Source organism: Corvus hawaiiensis, chromosome Z (assembly GCF_020740725.1).
Source record: "Corvus hawaiiensis isolate bCorHaw1 chromosome Z, bCorHaw1.pri.cur, whole genome shotgun sequence".
Taxonomy (NCBI): Eukaryota; Metazoa; Chordata; class Aves; order Passeriformes; family Corvidae; genus Corvus; species Corvus hawaiiensis.
In genome coordinates, this window is record NC_063255.1 from 21,696,511 (window position 1) to 21,719,231 (window position 22,721).

Here is a 22,721-nt window from a genome sequence, read left to right on the forward strand (position 1 = left end):
AATATCTCCAACCTGTAGCTCTGATCAGAGCCTGCAAGTGAGCTGTTTACAGCCATCCCATTGGGACACAAGGGGAAATGCTCAATTTTGAGCAAAAGTATGAGATGAGCCAGGATTATTTATTCATGTGTTGGAGCTAGAAATCTCTTTTTTTTTCCGTCTCTCAAAGGGCTTTTTTCTCTAGTAACATGTGTTCGTGCATGTCTAGGAAGCAGAAACTGAAGAGAAAGCTTTATCAAGAGGAACAAACCACTTGGAGATTCTCCAGATTTTAGGAACTCAGGACAAGAACAGAGACTGATTTTTCAGGAGGCAGGTGGCCGTTGTACTTTCAGTCAGTGCCAAATTTATTCATTCAGCCTGGAAAATCTCAGGCTGACCGTTTGCTAGACACCAAAGTTCTGTTATAAGGACTGTCTGAAGTACTTTTGGGTATAAGCCCAATTTAAACCGATCTGAATTCAGCCCTGCCTTCCCTCTGAGCTGGGTGGGTACAGGGAAGGTCCACTTTGCACGGAATATCTCTGTCATATCAGACTGCTGTGACTGAGCTAATATCCTCCTCTGCATGTCTAGGAGACAGCACCTGGATATCTAGCATCTTGCCAGCTCAGGAGGCAAGCAGAGCAAGCGCCCACATATATCACAGCTTCACCCCATGGATTTCCAGTGAGATACCAGCTCTCAGGTGGCAAAAGTGCTACCAAAAATGGCTTACGAGTTCCTAGACCACACAGAGGTATCATATGAGGTTTTAATGAGATTTGCTCTTGCTGGAGAGGCAGGGGTGACCCTAAGATAAAAGCAAGCTCTTCCCAATACCCTGATTTTAAGTGACAGTATGTGTTTAGGAAAGCCTTTCCTCTTTTTCCTTTTTTTTTTCTTTTTTTTTTAAGTTTTGTTTTCAGCCCTATGAAGAAGATAACAAAGGATGGTATGTCCCCAGAGCACACTGATGTGTCACTGTGGATGCCAATCCCCACAGACGCTCCCGATGTTATTAATTTTTAAAACAAACTTGCTGATTGAGGTTCTGACTGCCTTTAAATTGTCTCTACAAGGAGACTGTGTACTAATTAACCCACAGAAACAATCAATGATGTACCTTTTTCAAGTTTCAGGGTGATTAGAATATGAAAATGAAGAGCACAATGGTGCAGATGTTTTAAAATCACAGCAGACAGCAATTAGTGACATGGGAACCAGCTGCTTATCTCTCCAGATAAAGCCTCTTAATAGGGAATTACACTTGACGAGACATTACACAGATGGATCTGCGAATGATTTAAAGAGGGGGCGTTGTAGTATTAACTTTGATTTGCAAGCCAGATTCTTGACAAGCTTTATGTGTGTTACCTCCTCAAAAAGGTGCATTTGGAGCGGGGGGACCATCCCTTTAAGCACAGATTTCTTTTTTTTAGGATGTTGGGTTTCTCCAATTTTTTTTTTTTTTTTTAAGTTTTATTCTTTTTTTATTTGGCTTTTTAAAATAATAATTGTTATTATTTTACTAGGCCCTTGATTTTGTTGTTGCCATCTCCTCACAGTTTTTGCATTTGGATTGGAAGCAGCATGTGAGTTTAGATGGAAGCTCAGTCAAGGGAAGGAGGAGGCAGACTGAAGCATCCAGTAGTTAAATTAAGAGTGCCTGAGGGATGGATTCTGCTGCTGGGTACTACTTGAAGAGTAGGATGTTGCCCCTCATGGGACTGGTATAGTCTCATCTCAGCTGCAAGGGCTGCATGCCAGAATAAAACTGTTATGGGGAGTAATCTGTTCTGCAGGGGCAGGGTTGCACAGAATCAGAGGGACAGGTATAAACACACAGCATAAAACTGCTTCTTGTCTATGACCAGTGATCACCAGAGTATGGGGTCTATCCTGCTCATCCACCAAGGCCAAAGATGAGGCCTGAAACTCATGAGTTTGTCATTCAAATCATATTCTACTAATAGGAGGTTTAAAATTTTATTCTTATAGTCTAGGGTTTAGCATGTGCTGGATCAGGTTGCTCAAGCCTCTTTGCAGTTACAAAAGCTATCATCTTCTTTATGTGCATTTTATTTTCTTAAAAGGAAAGTTGGGATTTTTAACCTACTGAAAACATCCAGTAAACTGTGTATGAAGAGAAATATTGACCAAGTATGCTGAGCTGTAGTGAAATTACATGGGTTAATTTACACTTCTACTTCCACAAAAGAAGAAGGAGCAGACTCTCAGTGCAGAATAGCTGGCTGTGGAAGAAAATCCCATTTAATGAAAGGGCAAATGACAAGCAGAGGCTAGCACTAAGTTTGAAGAATTTTTAGGGTCTCATAAACCGAAAAGTAAATAAAGACAAATCCTTCTGTTTTCATGAAAAAAGCCCACTATTCTTGATGCTGGTCTCAGCCAGCTGCCGTAGGAACTCTATCCGAGTCAACTGGCCCATGGAGCTGGAGTATATTGCACGCTTACTGACAAATAAAGTAAAGAATTTGGGTGAAAGTTATCAAGATATAGGTTTCTGAAGAGTCCCACACCATCCTGACAGCTCTGGCATCCTCTGTCAGCTTAGCAGAGTCTTGGCTTAGCTGAGCTGGGCCTCATTGGCTTTTGGGCATGGTGCTCACGCAGCAGGGAAAATTGAAGCCTAATCATTAGGACCAGTGGGATCGAACAGCAGCCCAGATGGATACATGGGGAATAAAATACACTCGGCTGCATTACTTTCAACTTACTTAGTAGTGCTTTTAGGTAAACATATCCATTGCAGCCACTGAAACACAACCTGCTGCGGCCAAACAGTCTGTAGTCACTGTGCTGCAGAAGAATTATTTTTGGGTGGTATGGATGTGTCTGGCAAGGTAGAGTCAATAAATGTTATGCTGGAAGAAGTTTCATGAGGAAACCCAGCAGACTGTAATGTGCTTCGGCAGTTATATAGTTCTGACATCTCGCTTAGGAAATGGAGTCCCCTGATCCTGCAGACCGGTCATTTTTTGAAGGCCTGTTGAAATCGGAGTGCTTATCTGCGTGATTAAATGCCTCCAGAGTTGGCACCTTTGATGACATAGGCATATCTTTCTCATGAATTTTAAGATCGATGTGGTGGTGGCCTGTGCTGCTGGAGCAATGACAGGGCTATCATTAGGGATGTGTTGGGAGTTGCATCATCACTATATAATGTGCAGGCCAAGGAAATGAGGCTGGAGGAGCCAAGCCATATATCAGCATTCATTGCTGATCTATAGCTGGCCTCTCCATTCTGAGCCCTTATTAACTGCCTTAAAATATAGATCTGAGATTATTGCTCCTTCTAGACCATGGATCTCCATGTGTGATAGACATGGAGGGACCAGTTACCAGAGTGTGATGGTTTTGTTCCCTGCTGTAACCCTCTTTCTTATTTTTATCTTTTTTTTTTCTCCTCTTCCAAATTAAATGTTTCAGGTCATTCAGTTTCACGACTCAGCACTTGGGAAGCAAAATGGGTGTAAGAAGCTGGTTTGGCTGCAGCCAGCAGGCTGGGATCCATTCAGAAACAATCTGGCCCTGCCTCAGTGTGGGTCCTGAGGCCCAAGAGAGGTCTTAGCCTAGCATTTCCAGGGCTTCTCCACATCACAAATCATGGTACCTCGAGAAGATGAAGTTTTATGTGAGGCTGGAGTGAAGGGCAGCCATCTCCCCCTGGGACATCACCAGGGGATGGCCCACCCATCTCCTTGTGCCAGGACACCCAGCCTAGTGTCTGGGCAGCAGGAGAAGCCCAAGTGGCTCAGGCAAAACAGATCTCAGGAGCTTTGGGATCAGTTTAAAATAATTAAAATAAAACAAGCTGTAAAACTCCAGTGCTGGTGCTGCTGGTTCCCACACCACCCCTGGACTCATTCCAAAATGTGGGCACAAGTGGGCCCCCTTACTTGGAGGAGGGCACCAATGTGGGTTGTGTTCTCTGTGAGCTGCAGGGCTCTTGTGTGGGAGGGCACTGTAAGGAAGGGGAGGAGAAGGATTCATTCCCCAAGGGGTGTTTATGCTTTTGGGTCTTTTCTCAGGCTGAAGAAACCGGGTGTCGCTCACCCACGACATCTGCAGCTCCACCGCAGCTGCATGCTTTCGTTCTCGCACTCCACGATTCCTGAAAATCTCTGTTTTCCCTGAGCATGGCTGGTCCATGTGCACGACAGCTGAACTATCTACAGGATTTAAGAGTCCCTGATTGCTGCTCAGACAATGGACCAGAACAACTTCATAGTTATTGCCGATTCCAGGAAAAACACATGTCCATATTTATATGGGCATGAAAGATAGTTCAGCATCAATTTGTCAATAACGTGCATGTTTAGTGGCCACTAGATAATGCACCATGAACTCAGAGCTGTCTAGTCCTTATCAAACCTCTCTGAAGTTGCTCAAAAGTAGGGACACCTCATTTTCCAACTCAGAGCCCTCATGCCCTTTTGCCAGCTTGTCCCAAAATTTCTGTTGCAAACACCCCAAAGTGAGATCTAATGGGCTACTGACAGAAACTTAATTGTACCAGGGTGTTTGCAGGAACACAACACACGTAGCAGTTATTTTCTACTTTCTACTGGTCTTTCCTTGGTTATGTTTTAAGTCTCATCATGTATTTGACTTTCACAACACTGTCCGTATTTTGTACACCTAGTAGTGCTTGCAGTACCAGGTGTACAAAAGCAGTTGCACAGTCTGACCCAGAGCTTTACAAAATAAAAGCTGCAAAATAAAATTTAAAAAAAAAAAAAACAGATCTACGAAAGAAAGTAAAAAACAAACAGATGGATACTTTTGCTTTAAAAGGAAAAAGTTACAGCTGTAGTAAACAAATTTTTTTTTTAGCTGGAGGCCCACCAAGAGAAAAACGGTAGATTTTCTTTTGCTCTGTAAGAGTCTTCAGCATAATTCTGCCCTTGCTGTAACCTCTGCGGCTTGAAGAGCTCCTGTCAGATTAGAAATCATGTTGAAAATATCTCTCACCAACATTGCAAATAGCAGAGTTTTAAAATGGAAAGGGAGTAATGCAAATCTTGAACCTGCCAAGTGTGCCTCACACACTTGACGCTATGCATATGATTTTAAGCACTAAGTATGTGGGGATGGCTTCCATGTGGAAATTCAAGTAAATCTTAGCAGAATCTGCCTTCATAGGGAAGTGGACCCATGGGTTTTTTCTCTTGTTTGTTACAACTTCCAAGATAATTTTTCAGTTTCCTTGTTTACAATAATGAGTTTAATTGCTGCTGTTGAGCCTCAAGTTCTGTGAGCAATTATTTTTCAGGAAAAAGGCATTCTCACCAGGAGGCTGAGTTGCACCATTCATCCATTGAAAGGGAATATTTCACTTGTGTTTTAAATTAAAAATCAATAGAATATGTTCCCTTAACAATTTTTCATTTATAGAAATATTTCCACTGTTTATAGTGTAGGGAAACCAAACAAAACTTCTTTATTGCACATAAAATCTAAATGTAAATTTGGCTCAAGTATAGGAATATTTTATAAAGGTTTCTAACTCTTACAAAGACGTTGTTATTCACTGCATAAATAAAGAGCTTCAACGAGTGGTTATGAATGGACTGATAAACTAATTTTTTTTTTCCTGTTTATTTTCTGATCCCTTCCAGGTTTATGACAGGCCACAAAAACATTCTGCTCTGCACTATGATCCAGGCCTCCAACAAGACTTCACCAGTGACACCTTAAAATCAAAACACCAGCAGAAAAGTAGCAACCAGCACCACATTGACTGGTCAGTGAGCTCCGACATTGGACCCGCTTCTCAGAGTTGCTTCATCAACACAGAGCCCAGTAGAGAAGCAATTAGTGCCACCAAGGTCTCTGCTCTGGAGCCAGGAGTTTCCTACAGCAAATCCCAGGCCAAGAAGTCTTGCAGCAGCAGCACGTGGGGGCAGCTGTCGGTCAGTAGTAAAGAGCTGGCAATTTGCAGCGCAGTCCCGTCACCCAACGGCATCAGTACAGCCGCCCAGCCGAGCAGTGCCTCTGAGTGCAATGGGCTTTTGCCTCTTGGAGATCAAGAGGGAGGTATGCAGCTGGAGGCCCCCGATCAGCCCGCTGGAAGTACGAAGAAGAAGTCCAGCAAAAAGGACTTGATTAGCCAAACCATCCAAACCACAGACATTGAGTGGGTAAAGAGTGCTCAGAAAGCATTTGACAGCAAATCCCATGACAGCATGGAAGGGAAAAAGGAGTCTTACTCAATGGACAGCATGTTGGATACATCACCCTCGAAGCAGAATACCATTTCTGCTAGCAGTTGTGAAAGTGACACCAATCACGTACGAATTACTATCCCAATAAAGTCGCCAACAACTGATGCATCTAGCCACAAAAGGAAAAAGAGGCAATCCATAAAATCCTCTATAGAGAAAACTATCCAGGAGAAAAGCCTGCCTTCTGTGCTTGCTTTGAGCAGTGAAATGGCAAACAGGACCAGCTCTCAACCAGAGGGGAATAAAAAAGATCTTCGAGCCACAAAGCCAGGGAAAGTGATTGAAAATGAGTCCCCCTTAGTAGCTATTGACAGTGGTGTGTTCACGGATAAAGCATCCCCCAACAATGCTGCCCGACTCAGAAAACCTCTACCTGTGACATCCACTCTCCTACCCACCAATCTTTCCACAGCTGGGAAATTACCTGATGTCCAGCACCCCAAACATGCAGCTAAGCGTCGATGGACCTGCAGCAAACCTAAATCTGTTCTTCGGGAGACCTCCCTGACGACATCTGAGAAGCTGATGGTGGAGCCTCCTTCAGCCTATCCCATCACACCATCCAGCCCTCTGTACACCAATACAGACAGTCTTACTGTGATCACACCTGTCAAGAAAAAAAGAGGACGACCAAAGAAACAGCCTTTGCTCACTGTTGAAACCATTCATGAGGGAACCTCCACCAGCCCAGTGAGTCCAATCAATCGTGAATTTCCAGGAACAAAGAAAAGGAAGAGGAGAAGGAATCTGGCCAAGTTCGCCCAGATGGTTCCAGGAGAGGACAAGTCCATCAGTGAACTCAAATTTCACAAAAAGGTCGGGAAACTTGGGGTCTTGGATAAGAAGACCATCAAGACAATTAATAAAATGAAAACCCTCAAGAGGAAGAACATTCTCAATCAAATCTTGTCCTCCTGCTCCAGCAGCATAGCTCTGAAAACAAAAGTCCAGCCACCATCTAGTGCTGGGCCAACCACCATTGATGCCAGACTAGGAAAGCAGATCAATGTCAGCAAGAGGGGGACTATCTACATTGGTAAAAAACGGGGCAGAAAGCCAAGGGCAGAGCTGCAACCTCAGCCAGAAGAACCTAAGACAGCCATCAAGCACTCAAGGCCTGTTTCCAGCCAGCCAGAAAACCCAGCAGTGCCTTCCAACCTGCAGTCACTTGTGGCATCGTCACCAGCAGCTATTCATCCGCTTTCAACACAATTAGTGGGGATAAACGGCAACCTCAGCCCTGCAAGCACTGAAACTAATTTTTCAGAGTTAAAAACTATGCCAAATCTTCAACCTATCAGTGCTCTTCCTACAAAAACCCAGAAAGGAATGCACAGTGGAACTTGGAAGCTGTCTCCACCCAGGCTAATGGCTAATTCACCTTCTCACCTCTGTGAAATAGGTTCTCTGAAAGAAGTCACGCTGTCGCCAGTGAGCGAGTCTCATAGTGAGGAAACTATACCGAGCGACAGTGGGATAGGTACAGACAACAACAGTACCTCTGACCAAGCCGAGAAAAGCTCAGAATCCCGCCGGAGATACTCCTTTGATTTCTGCACCCTGGACAATCCAGAGGCTATCCCATCTGACACCAGCACAAAGAACAGGCATGGTCACCGGCAGAAGCATCTCATTGTGGATAACTTTCTCTCTCATGAGAGTATTAAAAAGCCAAAGCACAAGAGGAAAAGGAAAAGCCTGCAGAACAGAGATGACCTCCAGTTTCTGGCAGACCTTGAGGAACTCATCAATAAGTTTCAAGTGTTCAGGATTTCCCATAGAAGTTATACATTTTATCATGAAAATCCATATCCCAGCATCTTCAGGATTAATTTTGATCACTACTACCCTGTGCCATATATCCAGTATGACCCATTGCTCTATCTTCGCAGGACCTCTGATATGAAGTCTAAGAAGAAGCGTGGTAGACCTGCCAAAACCAATGACACCATGACAAAGGTGCCTTTTTTACAAGGGTTCGGTTACCCTATTCCCAGTGGGAGTTACTATGCACCCTATGGAATGCCTTACACATCAATGCCTATGATGAATCTTGGTTACTATGGTCAGTATCCAGCTCCTTTGTACCTGTCTCACACGCTCGGAGCGGCTTCCCCATTTATGAGACCTACCGTGCCCCCACCCCAGTTCCATGCAAGCTCTCATATGAAGATGTCCACCACTGCCAAACACAAAGCAAAACATGGAGTGCACCTACAAACCCCTGTGGGAATGGGCCTTGGAGACATGCAGTCCTCCTTGGCTCCTCCGAAGGTTGGAGGAACAAGCCTTTCAAGTGGCCGACTTCACAAAAGGAAACACAAACATAAGCACAAGCATAAGGATGAGCGGATATTGGGGACTCACGAAGATCTGAGTGGTCTCTTTGCTAGCAAGTCCTCTGGCTTCTCCAGCCATGCCATCAACGAGAGGCTGAGCGGCTCAGACAAAGACCTGTCCTTGCTCAATGAGAAAAGCAAGCATAAGGAGAAGCAGAAGCACCAGCATTGTGAAACCGGGCACAAAGGCTCAAAGAGTAATTTTGAAGTGGATACGTTGTCTACGCTATCACTTTCTGATGCCCAGCAGTGGTCACAGAGTAAAGATAAAAGCGACTCAAGCAGTGATCCCATTGACTCTTGCACAAAGAGATACTCTGGTAATACTGAGAGTAATGGAAGGTCAGAGTCCCTGGACATGTTTGGTGAAATGAATTCCTCAAGTGAGAAGCGGGACAATGATGCAAGTGGGAATAAAAGAAGAAGCTTTGAAGGCTTTGGAACTTACAGGGAAAAGGACATTCAGCCCTTCAAGACAAATAGGAAGGACAGAAGTACTTTTGATTCTTCAGCCTCTTCAGGTAAGCTTTGTTTTATTCTATTTTACCTTACTGCACTCAAATTTCAATGCTGAACAAAGAGGGACTCACCATTTACAACAAATACATTTATGAGTCAATAACTTCTCTGGCTTTTGTAATTGATGTCATTCTTCAGCCAAACTTAGGGGAGATTGACAAGAATGTTGGCCACATCTTAAGCCCAAAGCTGTAAAATCTTCAAGTTGTTACACAGCACTTCTGTAAATATTTGTCCTGCCTTCACCTATCTCTCATGGCTTGTTGCACTTCTTACTAAAACTCCACCACAGCATTCTTCAACAGCAGCAATTATAATACCTGTTGACAAGGTGGGCATCCCCCTGATCAGTGTCTAACACCACATGATCAAAGTCGTTGTCCAGCCTTTGGGAGAAGAGAAGAGAATCTCTGCTCTGGCCCATAAAGTTACCAAAACCCACTTGTTGATGGGATGGACCAAGCAGGTGGAAACTTGTGAAGCTGTGTCAGTGTCCCATTAGCGTGGTCTACTGCTGATCCAGAGGCACCCACCATGCTGATGTCTGGGCTGAATATCTGGAGATCCTGAGTACAGTCCTAGTTTAAGTCTGTCACTGCCAGTCGGCAGGTGTCATGTAAAATAATTATCCTGAGCTTTGAGTGGCTGTGGAAGGGAGTGGTGTCATGGAAACAATAAATCCTCACCAATTGACTCTGAAGAGTTTCAGGTCTCATGACTTGGAAATATAAGCTGGGTAGATGAAGAGGGAGGAAGCTCCTATCGGCTGCTAAGGACATCTGTTCCTCTCCTGCAGAGTGGGGAAAAAGGGAATCTGAATCTTGTCTGAGAGACTGAATTGTACTTTACAATAGGGAGCTGCATTTGTGATGACACAGAAGCAGGTGTTTTGCTGTATTATAAATGAATTTAGCTTGGGAGCAAGCCCAGTGCTCCTACACCATCAGATATTTATCACAAAGCAGATTTCACACTTAGTTCTGGAAAGGGGTGAGCTTTGGTGAACTAACCAGTGGTGGATGAGATTCTGATGTGCTAAAAAAGAGCTTCGAAGAAATGTAGTTGATGGCCTTCATAGTTAAAAGAGAATTAACTGAGAACACAGAGGGAGCAGAGAATTTGTGTGACCTGCCAATGTAAGGCTCTAAAGTTTTTTACTGTCTTGTAACTGATCAAGTTCCAAAGACTGCTCATGCTTAAGCCACCTAAACATTTCCAATTCCTTCACCAAGACTAGAATCTGGACGGTAGCAGTGAAAGGCAGTCTGAAATGACAGATTACCCCATGAAAACGTTCCTATTCATGATATCAAGTTATAATAGATCAGTTGTGACATCAAAAAATGATACACACAGAAATATGGGAAAAGAGATTCAAATCAGTCTCTGAAGATCAGAGTTGCAACATACCTGACAAAGAACAAAAATATTCTCCACCAAGTGTTGCAGTTGCTATTTAATTAAGGAAGTTGTGTCCTATCACATAGGATTACAAGTCTCCAAAATGTTTAATAACTTTTTCTTTTTTTTAATGGAAATTCACAGTTTTCACAGTCTGATAACAGTCTTTGCATTTGTAGCCTTTTTGCTTTTTGAACAGAAGATGTTTGCTAAATCTGTAATTTTCAATTTAATATGTTTCACTAAGGCATAGCAAACTGTCAAAATTCCCAACACTGTTGAACTCAAATGAGTTTCCAAAGTAGGGGCATGATCCTCACCAGGCTAACTTGAAGATGGAAGTAGGAAAGAAAAAGTCAATTTCATGTTATTTTCCTTCAGTTTATTTCCCATGATGATAAAAGTATAAGATGGAGGGCTAGAACTTGCAGTAGGAGCTCCATTAGATTTGCAGTTTAAACTTTTTAAACTGGTTCTCATTTAAACTGAAATTATTACTTTTATTTATTTTGCTCTTCATGATTACAGCCGCACAGCATTCCCTATGACCTAATCCATCAAATCTCAGATTATTAATTTATTTCTTCAAATCTCAGATTATTAATTTATTTCTTCATTGTCATGCTATTATTTACATGGAAAAATCATCAGCAGTTGCTAAGCAGAGACAGATAACCAGAGCCATACCTTGCACTACAAGGAAAAATACTAAAACTAAACAGCTCTGCCAAGAAAGGCCTGGAGCCAAGACTGCTCATTAAAGCCTAGGAACATCTGTCTGCTTATGACTGCCTAAGATCTCAGTGCAGCTTTTTTTCTTCTCTGCCTTTGACCTTCACTGAGATTCCCAGCAGAGGTCTGCACTTGAGTCTAGCCATAACTATTTAACCAGTTCCCACAGAGGGAGGATTACACTCTTCCGTGATAACCTTGACCTTCTTTCTCCTAACTCACCCTGCATTTCCCTGAGGAGGTTAAACACGGATTGACTAATCAGAAAAATAAAAGGTAAAGGAAAAAAAAAAAAAAGAAGACATGAGAACATATATATCTGTCCCAGGAGGCAACTTCCACAGCCTGATTGCTCTTTCCTTTCAGTATTGTCATCTTCCACAAGTCAAAAATAATATATAACAGAGATAAGAGGAGACATCCTGAATATTCTGGTGAAAGCTGAAAATAGATTTACATCACAATTTCAGTGTTATCTTTACTGCATGGGTATTTTGGTGTACTCAGTACTGCCATTTGCAACTTCATTGCGTGGTTCTGGAGATAAAATATGTAGCAAAACCTACCCACACTCAGTGGATATATCTGTGATGAGAGGGATGAGAGAACCATTTATTGTTCTTTGGTGTTCAGGCCCTGCAGTTTGTTTCAGTGTGGTGTGCAGCTGCAGGTACTATTGCATTGTTGTTAATTTATGGTTTTGTCTGTGTTGGCCATTTCTAAAAAGTTTGGTATTCCTTGGTGGTAAGTAGTGATCCTGCATATGGTAGAAAACAGTCCTGTTGTACAATCTTGGAACTTAAGTATGATTTTATTATCTAGAAAGATACAGGACATAAAGGGAAGAGTTGTCTTTCTTACCTTTTGGAGAAGCTCTTTGAAGTCCTGGTGCAAGAAAGGTGCCTGGCACAGGTTGCCCAGGGAAATTATGGATGTCCCGTTCCTGGAAGTGTTCATGTACCAGGTTGGGGTTTGAGTACTTGGGCTAGTGGAAGGTGTCCCAGATCAACCCAGGGGTTTGGAAATAGATGACCTTTAAAGGTGCCTTCCAACCAAACTATTCCATGATTCTGTGATTTGATGCAGAAATCTGAGCCCAAAGTAAAGGGCACCATTGAGAGAGCATCACCAGTCACTTGGTTGGTCACAACAGAAGTCCATTTCTTGTCCTGCACCAACGTGGACAATCACTGGCCATTCTTTAGTGGAGGCCTTATGGGCTTTGACTCAGTGTACATCTCTTGGGACCACTTTGGGTTAAAAGTGCAGTTCTAGTGCATATGCCTAATTTCCCTGTGGCCTGACTGCTTCCACATCATTGTTCTAGAGAAGCTGGTGTCTCTTCCATAATAACAAGTTAATAAGTCTTTCCACCCACTCCTCATGACCTGTTGCTTCCTGATGTCTTTTTCTGAAATTTCTATTTTTGCCAAATTTCTTGTGCTCATCTAACCCTCCTGCATTTAGAAAGACTAATTAATCAAAACTAATTACACACTGCTTTTCTATTTAGCTGAAGACTATTCCAGTGGCATTAGCCTGGCCTACAGGCAAGAATACAGCAGAAAGTGTTTCAGATCCTGCCTTGTCACAGACATGATGTCATTTGGGCACATCCTAGACTGAACTGTAAAGTTGTGTGCAGCAAGCATTGGCTCAGTTGACTCCCTCCTTCACAGAGTCAGAGATACAGCTCCCACACTTGTGAAATGGCCTTGGAGTCCCTCTGGCACTGTGTGACCTGAGGCACTGTGCACAGCTGGATGGCTGAGCCTTTCATCTGCTTCCTAGGAGTTACTAGCACCCCAGGTGAGGGACCCAGGGAGAGGTCACAGATTGGTGCTGCAGCTGGGCTGGGGAGATTGAGAGTAGAGCTCTGTTTCAAAGAGGCCCTTGTGGTAAACTCCACATCTCCTTGTCAAGTGTCTGCCTGTTTCATGATACTGGAGAAGAGATTTCCATTGCTGATCAGCAGTCTCGATGCCATAGCTTGTTCCACAGAAAAAAAGCAAGATGAGTTGCCTCTTCCCCTTTTCCTTAGGTGGAATAATGAGGAAAAGCACCTTTAACCTTTTAAGGTGCAGAGATAAGATGGCAATTTGCATGTACAACCTGTCAGGCTATGTCCTAGTTACAATCACTGCAGACCAGGATGTATCTGGAGGTGAAGCAGAGGTTGAGAGTTGCTATATCCAGGACTGCATTTCTTCCTTTCTTTGTAATGAGACCAATCAAGGTCTGTGCTACCTTACTGTCACAGTATTTCTGCCTCCTGTTTTTATTAAGCAAGGATAATATAAACAAAGATTGTCTAGCTTGCATATTGGGCACCATGGCTCAAAGATCAGCTAGGAAGTACATTGGTTTTATCAGATACAGCACAGACACCATGCATAGTAAACTTACAGGAATATAAAGTTAATCATACACAGCTACTAGGAAAGCAGTAATCATCAGACTCTGAATGCTGGATAGCTAGCATGACAAACATGCTTTACAAATTAATGCTTAACTTACCTACAAACCTCCCAGGCCTTCCCCCATCAATGTCCAGCAGCGCTACAAGCTGAATTTCTTCTGACTTGACCTTTCCTCCTCATTTGGTTTGTATGGTGCTGGTTTTACTCTTGAAGGAACAGTATCAGCTTTAGCCTTGATCGGGCACCGTTTTACTCTGAGAAGGGATCAGTATTTCAGTAGTGGATAAGCATATTTGTTCTTCTTAATGTATGTGGCAGATGTAGGTAAATAATGTTAGCCAACTGCCTTATTAATTAAACTTTGCTGATTTTTTGGATATATTTTTCATATAATAATACTTTCCACAAGTAATCTATTATTTTACATAGGTCTGGAATCACAATATTAGTTCATTGTTCTTCAGTGAACGCACTATTTCAGTGATAGTGGAAACAGTAGGACCACACTCTTGGACCCAGTGTTTTGGGTCACTTACGACAAGAAGGATGTTGAGGTTCTGGAACATTCAGAGAAGGGCAGCAGACCTGGAGAAGTGTCTGGAGCACAAGTCTGATGAGGAGGGGCTGAGGGAGCTGGGAAAGGGGTTCAGCCTGGAGCAAAGGAGGCTCAGGGGTGACCTTGTGTCTCTGCACCACTCCCTGACAGGAGGGGGCAGCCAGGTGGCAGTTGGTCTCAATGTGCTCCACGTAACAAGCAATAAGAAAAAAGGAAATGGCCTCAATGTGCTCCAGGACAGATTTAGATTGGATGTTAGGGAAAATTTCTTCATTGAAAATGTTGTCAAACATTGGAACTGGATGCCCAGGGAAGTGGTGGAGTGACTGTCTCTGGAAGCGTCCAAAAAGCTTGTAAAAGCGGTGATTAGAGACATGATTTGGCCTTGTCAGTGCTAGAGGAATGATTGGGCTCCATGATCTTAGGAGTTTTCTACAACTTTCATGATTTTCTGTTTCTATGATCATCATGTGGGATGAACATTCTCTCACATCTGACCAGCTTAAAGACATAAATTGAATGCTTATACTGGCTGAGTCTTGCACATATACTCATGGATGCACATTATCACACTGAAAAAAGACAGAAGAAGTGAATATCAGGTGATGAAGTTGAATAGATATCCAGCAAAACACATAAATAAGTCACCTGGCTTTCTTCAATAGCAAAGATTTGACTCAACAGGACTTGTGTTTTGTATGGCATTATGTGCATCAATTCAGGGACAAACTGATGCATGGTCTAGGATTTACAGACCCATCTTCCATATCATAATTTTTTCACGTAACTGCAGAAAAAATGTCTTAATTGCAGTTAACCTCAGTGTTTGACTGGGATAAAAGCACTTTCGTGCCACAGAGTGCCACAGTGAGCTCTGATACTCACCGATGCCCAGTGAATACAGCATTAGACCCACAACAGTGTTTGAAGTGGATGAGAGAAGAGCCAGGTAATAACTTCACTGACTAAGGATGTACAGAGTATTAGCCACCCTCCCATTCCCCACCTCTGCCTCTGCTGTGGCTTTCTCAGACACCCCAGGCTCCTACATAGCTTCCAGCAACTGCAAAAGTTTTCCAAGCCCCAGTGTTAGTAGGAGTTGTTCCCTCCCATTGTGTCCTGTGGTGAGGGACAGGCACTGTACAGTTACAGGGCGAGTGTTTGTGCTATCTGGCCCATAAAAGTTACCATCAGAGCTTTAAAAAAAACCGAGTATTTGTAAATACAGTTGCATTCATCAAAACAGCTGTTTAGGCCCCTGAATGTTTAGGAAACCAAACAAACCAAACAAACCAAAACAAACCAAAACTACTGAAACTACTTCCAAAAACATTATCTGGCTCATTTAGAATAAATATCCTTCTTGTTTTCCACTAAATTTTCTATCAGTCCTGTGGAGAGAAGACCAAGCCAGCATGACTATTGCTCCTTTCTGCCTGTGGTGTATCCTAAAGGGACACGCTGCTGATGGGGAAAGTGAAGCAAAGCTTTCCTTGAAAGTGTTTTGACTAAGGCAATTGAAATACAGTGACTTTTGTCATTGTTGTTGTTGTTTTAATGCTACCTCTTGATTTACTGTGTTGCTTCCAATGTCTGCACTGACCAAGAAGAGAAGAAACAGGGGGGAAGCTGGCCTGGGAGAGGAAGCAGGACCATTTATCACCCAACCCAACTTTTATTTCCTCTCTTAATGATTGTATGTTTATTGCACTGCCTGAGGCTCAGTACAAAGTCTTTTAGACCAGCGATGAATTAATCAAATTAAATGCTGTGACCCTTTTGCTTTTTGGGAGTGTTACAAGCCTCCCAGCACCCTGCCTAATTTCTGCTTCTTGCTTTGCTCTCTGTCCAACAGTCAAGCAGTTCTTCCTTCACAACTTGGCATCTCCCAGCTATTTATCTTCACTCTCTCTGGCCAATGCCAGAATGTCTTGTTTGAAGTTTTTATTCAGACCACTGCTAGTTTATGAAGTTGTGCAGATTCCACGTTGGGTGTGCAGCTGCTTCACGTCAGGCACAATTGGCCTCTGCTGGGCTCTTGGCTTTAAAAGGCAATAAAGAATCACGGCCAGATTCTCATCTCGGCCCAGCATAAATCAAGCGTCTCCCCATTGAAATTAGTGAGGTTGACTTCAGGAGTGAAGTATCTACTGAGGGAGAAGGAGAGTGTGGGGCTGGAAAGTTCCATCTGCTTCTTCAGTGGCACACTAGAGCAGGACACTTGGCACCTGCCAGGTACTGGAAACAGCCTTGGTTCAACATTTATAAGATTTTCTTATCTCAGGGGAAGTGGGTCTGTTAAGACTTTGATGGTGCCAGCCTGGGTACTTGTGTAAGTGTCAGCTTAAGACGAGTCAGAGGGAAAAGTGTGTTTTTTAGCTCTGGACTATACACAATACTGTTTCTTGGCACTGATGATATAGGTGCAAGACAAGAGGTCTGTTCAGATGAATGGAGGAGGTTAAACAAAGCAATGGCTGCAGCTTCACTGTAAACCCCCTGATCAGTGTGACTCAAAGCTGGGCATAGGAAAATCTGAGCTTAAGGCATCTGTCAGTGAGAGGGGTCCTAATGCACTCAGAGCAACCTGCATCCTGTCCTACTCAGCTGCAAAAGGGAGAGTTGGGGTCCAGAACATGATCTGAGGCTGGTCCTCCATCCTCACTGCCTTCCAGGAGTTTTATATCCATGTGTCACAGCAAGAGAAAACTTAAAAGGGCTCAGTCTGCCTGATTGCAATAACGATGTTGGACGACAAAAGGAAAAAGAATGTTCTGTTTTAAGGTCTCAACAAGAAGGAAGTCAGAATAATTCCCCTATAGATCAAGGGCTGAGGGGAGGGGTGGGAAAGGAAAGCTTTGACTGTCCATGGAGGGGCCTTTACACAACCTCAATGGCTTGAAAAGACCCATAATAAGAAACTCATAAAGACTCATAATAAGAAGCATCAGTGATTTGTCATTGAGAGCATGCACCTGGGCATAGATCCCCATAGGCTTTTGTAGCTGCACTGAGTCTGACCAAGCTTTCTCAAGGCACAGTGCAAATTTCAAGAGGCTTCAGGAGTGTGTGCAGTGCAGAGTTAACTGTCAAGCAAGGGCAGGACTGGATGGCTCAAAGGGATTTGCTAATGAGCTATCAAGCTGTGGGTCACTGGTTGAAATTTAATCTGTAAGAACAGTGACAGAAAATCAAATCAAAGTGCTGACGTCAGAGTGATGGTGGAGCAGCAGCGAAAGCATTGCTGGTGCCTTATGCAGCACACAGAGGCAGCTTAAATAAACTGGGAGCAAACTGTGAGGAGCTTGTCAGGTTGATCCCAACTGCAAAATACAGCTCAGTCAATTTGTGTTACCCCTGTCAGCAACTCACTTGTCTTTGTTGCCATTTGCAAGCAGATGCACTATCTCCTCAGAGAATCTGACCCAAACTCAGCCTTACATAGCACTGAAAACAGACTTGTGGAGACACCCGGGTAGAATTTGCTCAGCAAAGAGTGTCACAGAATGTGAATCAGCAATGTACCACAAAGCTCAGTAGCTTGTGGTGCTGCTGATGAAGTTTTTATTGTGAATAGGCCCTACATTGAGGTCAGTAGTAATGACTTTCCCACACTCAGCTCCCGAGGAAACTTGGTGGTTTCACCATAGCTTTCTGAGGGCTGGGGACAGCCCACATTACTGCAGGCTCTTGAGCCAGCTCTTATGGTTTTCACGGTTACCAGAGGGAAGGTTGAGGAAGGAAGGGACAGGAATACCAGATGCCCTCAGCAGTGGTAGTGGTATTGGGTGGGTTAGCATGTAGGCTCAGGAAGGCTTATTCTGGTACCTCTCACCCCTCTGATGTTGTCCTCTTCACTGATTTTTAGAGAGAATTCAGTGGTCCTTCTTCTGGTCTCAAGCAGCTGAGCTGAGGATACAGAATTTCTCCAGATGGCACAGACTTACCATTACAACTCTGTGTCTCTGGCCTTCCCCACCTCCACTGTAGGCAGGAAAGGGAGCAATAGTCAGCATAATTTTTTGTGCCAGCTATGATTAGTTGGCATAAAGAGCACTTAAGTAAGTTGACACCGCCTTTGAGTTACTTGATTTGCTAAAAAAAAGGAAGGAAAAAAAATCCCTGGACTACTCCAGGGTGTCTTTGCTGCCTGAAGTCTCATCTGTACCAGTAAAAACTTGGGATGAGGTCAGTTGTAGAAAGTTTGTCATCCAAATATTTGTTTAATCTCTATTAAAAAAAAAAAAGCCTTGGAGAGCAACAAGTTAAAAAAAATTGTTAAACTCCAGATTCACGCAGATTTCCTGTTTTGCTTCTTAACAAAACCTCAAAACCACCTTGAACAAGTTTCCCACCTCAGCAGAGGGTGGAGTTGTGTACTCCCCACACGTGGCCTCCTGAAGCACACCCAGGGAGGGCAGCACAACTCCTTTGGCACGGTGGGGCTGAGTTTACTGCTCGCAGGGCAGTCAACATGTGTGCCTGTGCTTGGCTGCCCACAGGAGCTTCTGACTCAGCCAGTTATGCTGGAAAACTTTAACTTTCCTGTTTCCAGCAGAACAGACTGAACAGTAGAGATGTGTCAGGCAAAATCTGGAAGCAGTTGATAAAGGGATGCCTCCCCAAGATATTAGGCAGATATCGGCTGCTGTCAGTACACTGCTGTAATTCCATTGGTTTGATCTACCGAGACAACATCTTGGTAAATAAGAGGAGCAGGGAAATATATTGCACTGAAATTAATGGTTTGCTGCCTGACCTCCTCTTAAATGAATTCATTGCAATCTGAAGCAATGTGTGTGTTTTGCAAACCCAGCGTTCCTTGGCTCCTACACTGCATCATGACATGACTTTAGGCGGTGAGGAAGATCTTATTTGTGATACAGTAGTGTAGCCTGGGAACTCTGGATGGAGTTATGGCATTTGGGTGTGTGATTCTAAGTAACAATAAGCAGTGCTTAACATTTCCTCCCACATGAGAAGCGCACCCATTAAAAGTTTAGCCAAGTCAGCTGTGCAAGTTCTTGCACAAAAAGACAATCTGCTAAAGAGCTAATAGGAGCCACTCTTATGTCAAAGAGTGGGTAGAGCATGCATTAACCCAAATTCCCCTTCTCTGCTGCTAATCAGTGAAGAGTCTTGCTGAGATCAAAGAGAGCCCTAGCAGGTAAAAAAGGTAATAAATCAGGCTCAAGCCTAGGTTCAGGACTCATGAGTCGTTTTCTCAGCTCTGTTCCTGAGACACTGCATAGCTTGAAGAAGTCAGTGAACGTGATTTAGACCATTCATGAGTCAACCTAAGTCCCTGTGAGAATGAACTAGATGCGTCTAAGTCCCAGGGAATGGCTCAGTCTGTTTCATCTGAAGAGAGAAACCTACCTCCCGGAGAAACTGATTGTTGCATACAAATCTGGACAGTGTGTTTTAGACCTAAGAGTAACTTAAACACATAACCATATGGTTTCATTTGTGTTCAGTGATTGACAGCCTGTGTCAGTCCATCATGACTCACAGGTGGGTAAGAAGCGGCTAATATCTCCCGAGGTGTTGAAAAGGGCCCACATCATTAAGCCACAGTTTGACCAAACCCACCAGTTTCAGGTGATATCAAGTAGGCACAGAACTCCAAAGCAAGAAAAATTTGGAGCATGTTCAGACTCTTTATGTGGTCCAAAGCAGAGAGACAATCTATGACTCTGAACTGCTTGATGCAGACTGGTTTGTGGTCACACAGCTAAGAGCTGGGAGCAGCTGGAGTGGGCAGACCAACCTACACCACGCAACACTTGATCCTGATCTCCACTGGACAACATCTCCCTGTAGACCTGTTGCAAAATTCTAAGTATTTCTGGGTTTGTAGGTTTGGGGATTTGTGTTTGGGTTTTGTTTGTTTGTTTGTTTGTTTCCTAATACAGGTGCCAAAATGTTGGGTTTTTTGCAGCCTTCTGCTTCCTGTGTGCTCTGAGGAGTGACAGGAGGGCTGTTGAGGTTTGAGGCTTCAGGCTAGCACTGCAATATTGCACCAGGTAAAGAGTCAAAGCTGTGTGATGCTTGTCCAGGCTGTGCCTGGAGCAGAACCTGCAGCATGCAGGTCAGCTTTGCCATGCTCAGCCTTCCTCTCAGATGGACCAAATGGCTCCCTAATGGCCAGCTAATGACTGCAGAGTGTGGAGGACCCGGGTACCAGGGTACAGGAGACATGTCAGTCTGGAAGTGTGGCAGAACCCAGGCATTCCTAAGTGGCAGCTAAGTCTGGGTCACCAGGGAATGCCTGTTCCACAGCCTAACTCAATTTATGCCATTTATGATAGAGCTCTTAAACAGAGCTTTACAAGTAAAACACCTCCCCATTTACTGGGTTGATCTCTCTAGTTTCTGCATCGCACACTGCTGGTTGAGGAGTGGTTGACCTTGGTACCTCCACTCCAGCTTTACCTGTCTCCTGGAATGGATGGAGCAATGGGAAATGCTGGGGCCAGACCCCCTTGGGCTGGACAGCCTAGACCTCTATGTTTTTATTTTCGGGATGAGTGCTCAAATCATTAACATCTTGTGCTTCCTCCCACTTATCCCACAACTCGGGTGCTTGCCCTTCAGAGGGGAATTTATATTTTGATTCCCACGTAAGCAGGTTTGCACACCATTGAGCCTTGAATTAAGCAATTACCCAGCCACACTTGTGAGAATTATACTTCTAGTGCTTATCCCTAGAGTGGCTGCATGTAACCACACTAAATCATCCCATGAAGGGCCCACAGCTCTCCATTCTGTTGATGGAGAAATGTGTGAACATCACTTGCGTCCTACTTCAGAGGCATCTGTCAGTGCCTTGCCTGTATGGTTTGCACAGGCACCTGCCCTAAGAGATCCGAATCATTCTGCTGGAGCCAAGCACCTATTTTATTTTAGATGTTGCAATGAATAAATTGAGTGCCTAAAGCAGGCAGTCTCAATCTGGCCTTCAGGGTCTCCACGTTCACTGGCTGATATAATGAGATAATAGTCATTGCCCAACTCATAGAGCTGTTGCAAGGTTTTAATTAATTAATACTGGAAAGACTTTGAACCATAGGGAATGAAAAGGGGTTTACAAACCAAGTGTATTATTATGACTTGGTGGCGCTTTCTACTTCACTTTCACACCGTACCTGAGCAGAGCACAGGGCGGCTGCATCCTCTGATTCATCATGAATCATGAAGAAGAATATTTAAAATGTGGATGGTATTGATGTATTTACACTAGTTAAAATGTTACAGGGAAGAGGGATTAATTCTCACTCCAAGAATGCTGTCCAAAGTGCTGGCAGCTCTCCTTTTTTTTATAACTCTCGGTATTAAACTATCTCTAGTGGAGTCCTCAGTCAGCTTGTACTCAGTGTTTAACCAAGGTGTGCCAGAACGGAGATGGAGATGTGAGACTCCTACCAAGATTTGCAGAGGACCTAATTACTCTCCAGTGACAGTGTTGGCTAGCACAGGTTCTCATTCTCAGCACTGTAGTCCCCCAAGTAGCTTTAGGTCTTCCATTTCTCTAGCATGATTGATGTTAATTATAGCCATGCAGTTGCAATGGTGGGCAAGACACCCAGGAGAAGTTGGTATTCCCGAAGCCCTCCTTGTGCTTAGCATCAGATTAGCACACAAAACTCCTTGGGCTAAGTCCCTTGGCAGGTCACACCGTTTCATCAAATTACAAAGTAGCTCATTAGGCTCCCAGTCTTATTCCTCCTGCATGTAAATGAAAAAATATTATAAACGTACTCACTAAGCACTTTGCCTCCACTGCTATATGAAACACAGGTAAAGGCTACAGGGTAAAGACAGGAGAGGGAGCATCTGCTACTAAACTCCAGATGATATCACAAAACACCCAAGGGATGCTGCCACTCCTCTGGTCATCAGGAAGAGATGGTCTCAGGAGGAGGTGGCTGAAGGGCCATTCAGATGTCTGGAGTAGATCTCCTGCACCAAGGATACATCTTTTCATCTACATACCATGTTCTTGCCAGATTTTTATGCTCCTCACAGCGTGCAAGAGGAATCCTGGCATTGCTGCCTGGACCTCATGCGTCGGTCCTGGCAGTGTTCTTCCCACTGAACTGGACCCAGTAAAGGACCCCTTTGTACTGACTCTTCACACAGATGGACGCTCATTTTTCCAACATCTTTTTGTAACTAGAAAGCATCATCCTTTCTGTTACTATCCCAGAGAAGCTGTGATTGCCCCATCCCTGGAAGTGTCCAAGGCCAGGCTGGATGGGTCTTGGAGCAACCTGGGATAGTGGAAGGTGTCCCTGCCCATGGTCCATGGTCTTTAAGGTCCCTTCCAACCAAAGTCATTCTATGATTCTGTGATTATCATCCTTATGCCTTATGACATTATCAAAGTAGAATTAACATTTGCCCCCCATGGGCAATTCAGGGAATAAGAGATGTCTAATAAGAGATGTCTAATTCAGGGAATAAGAGATGTCCTGAACATCAAGTAAAATTTTAAATTCTCTGGCAGTCAGTGGAGTCTCAG

At 43.7% G+C, this 22,721-nt stretch overlaps 1 protein-coding gene across 3 annotated transcripts in view; it reads left to right on the forward strand.

Moving 5' to 3' along the window:
* The window catches only part of SETBP1 (SET binding protein 1), a 270,491-nt gene that overhangs the window by 181,166 nt on the left and 66,604 nt on the right, over positions 1-22,721 (forward strand). For all 3 annotated transcript variants that reach the window (XM_048291092.1, XM_048291089.1, XM_048291091.1), the window contains one exon: positions 5,625-9,090. In XM_048291092.1, the coding sequence (XP_048147049.1) occupies positions 5,625-9,090 (3,466 nt within the window). The remainder of the gene's footprint in view (positions 1-5,624; positions 9,091-22,721) is intronic.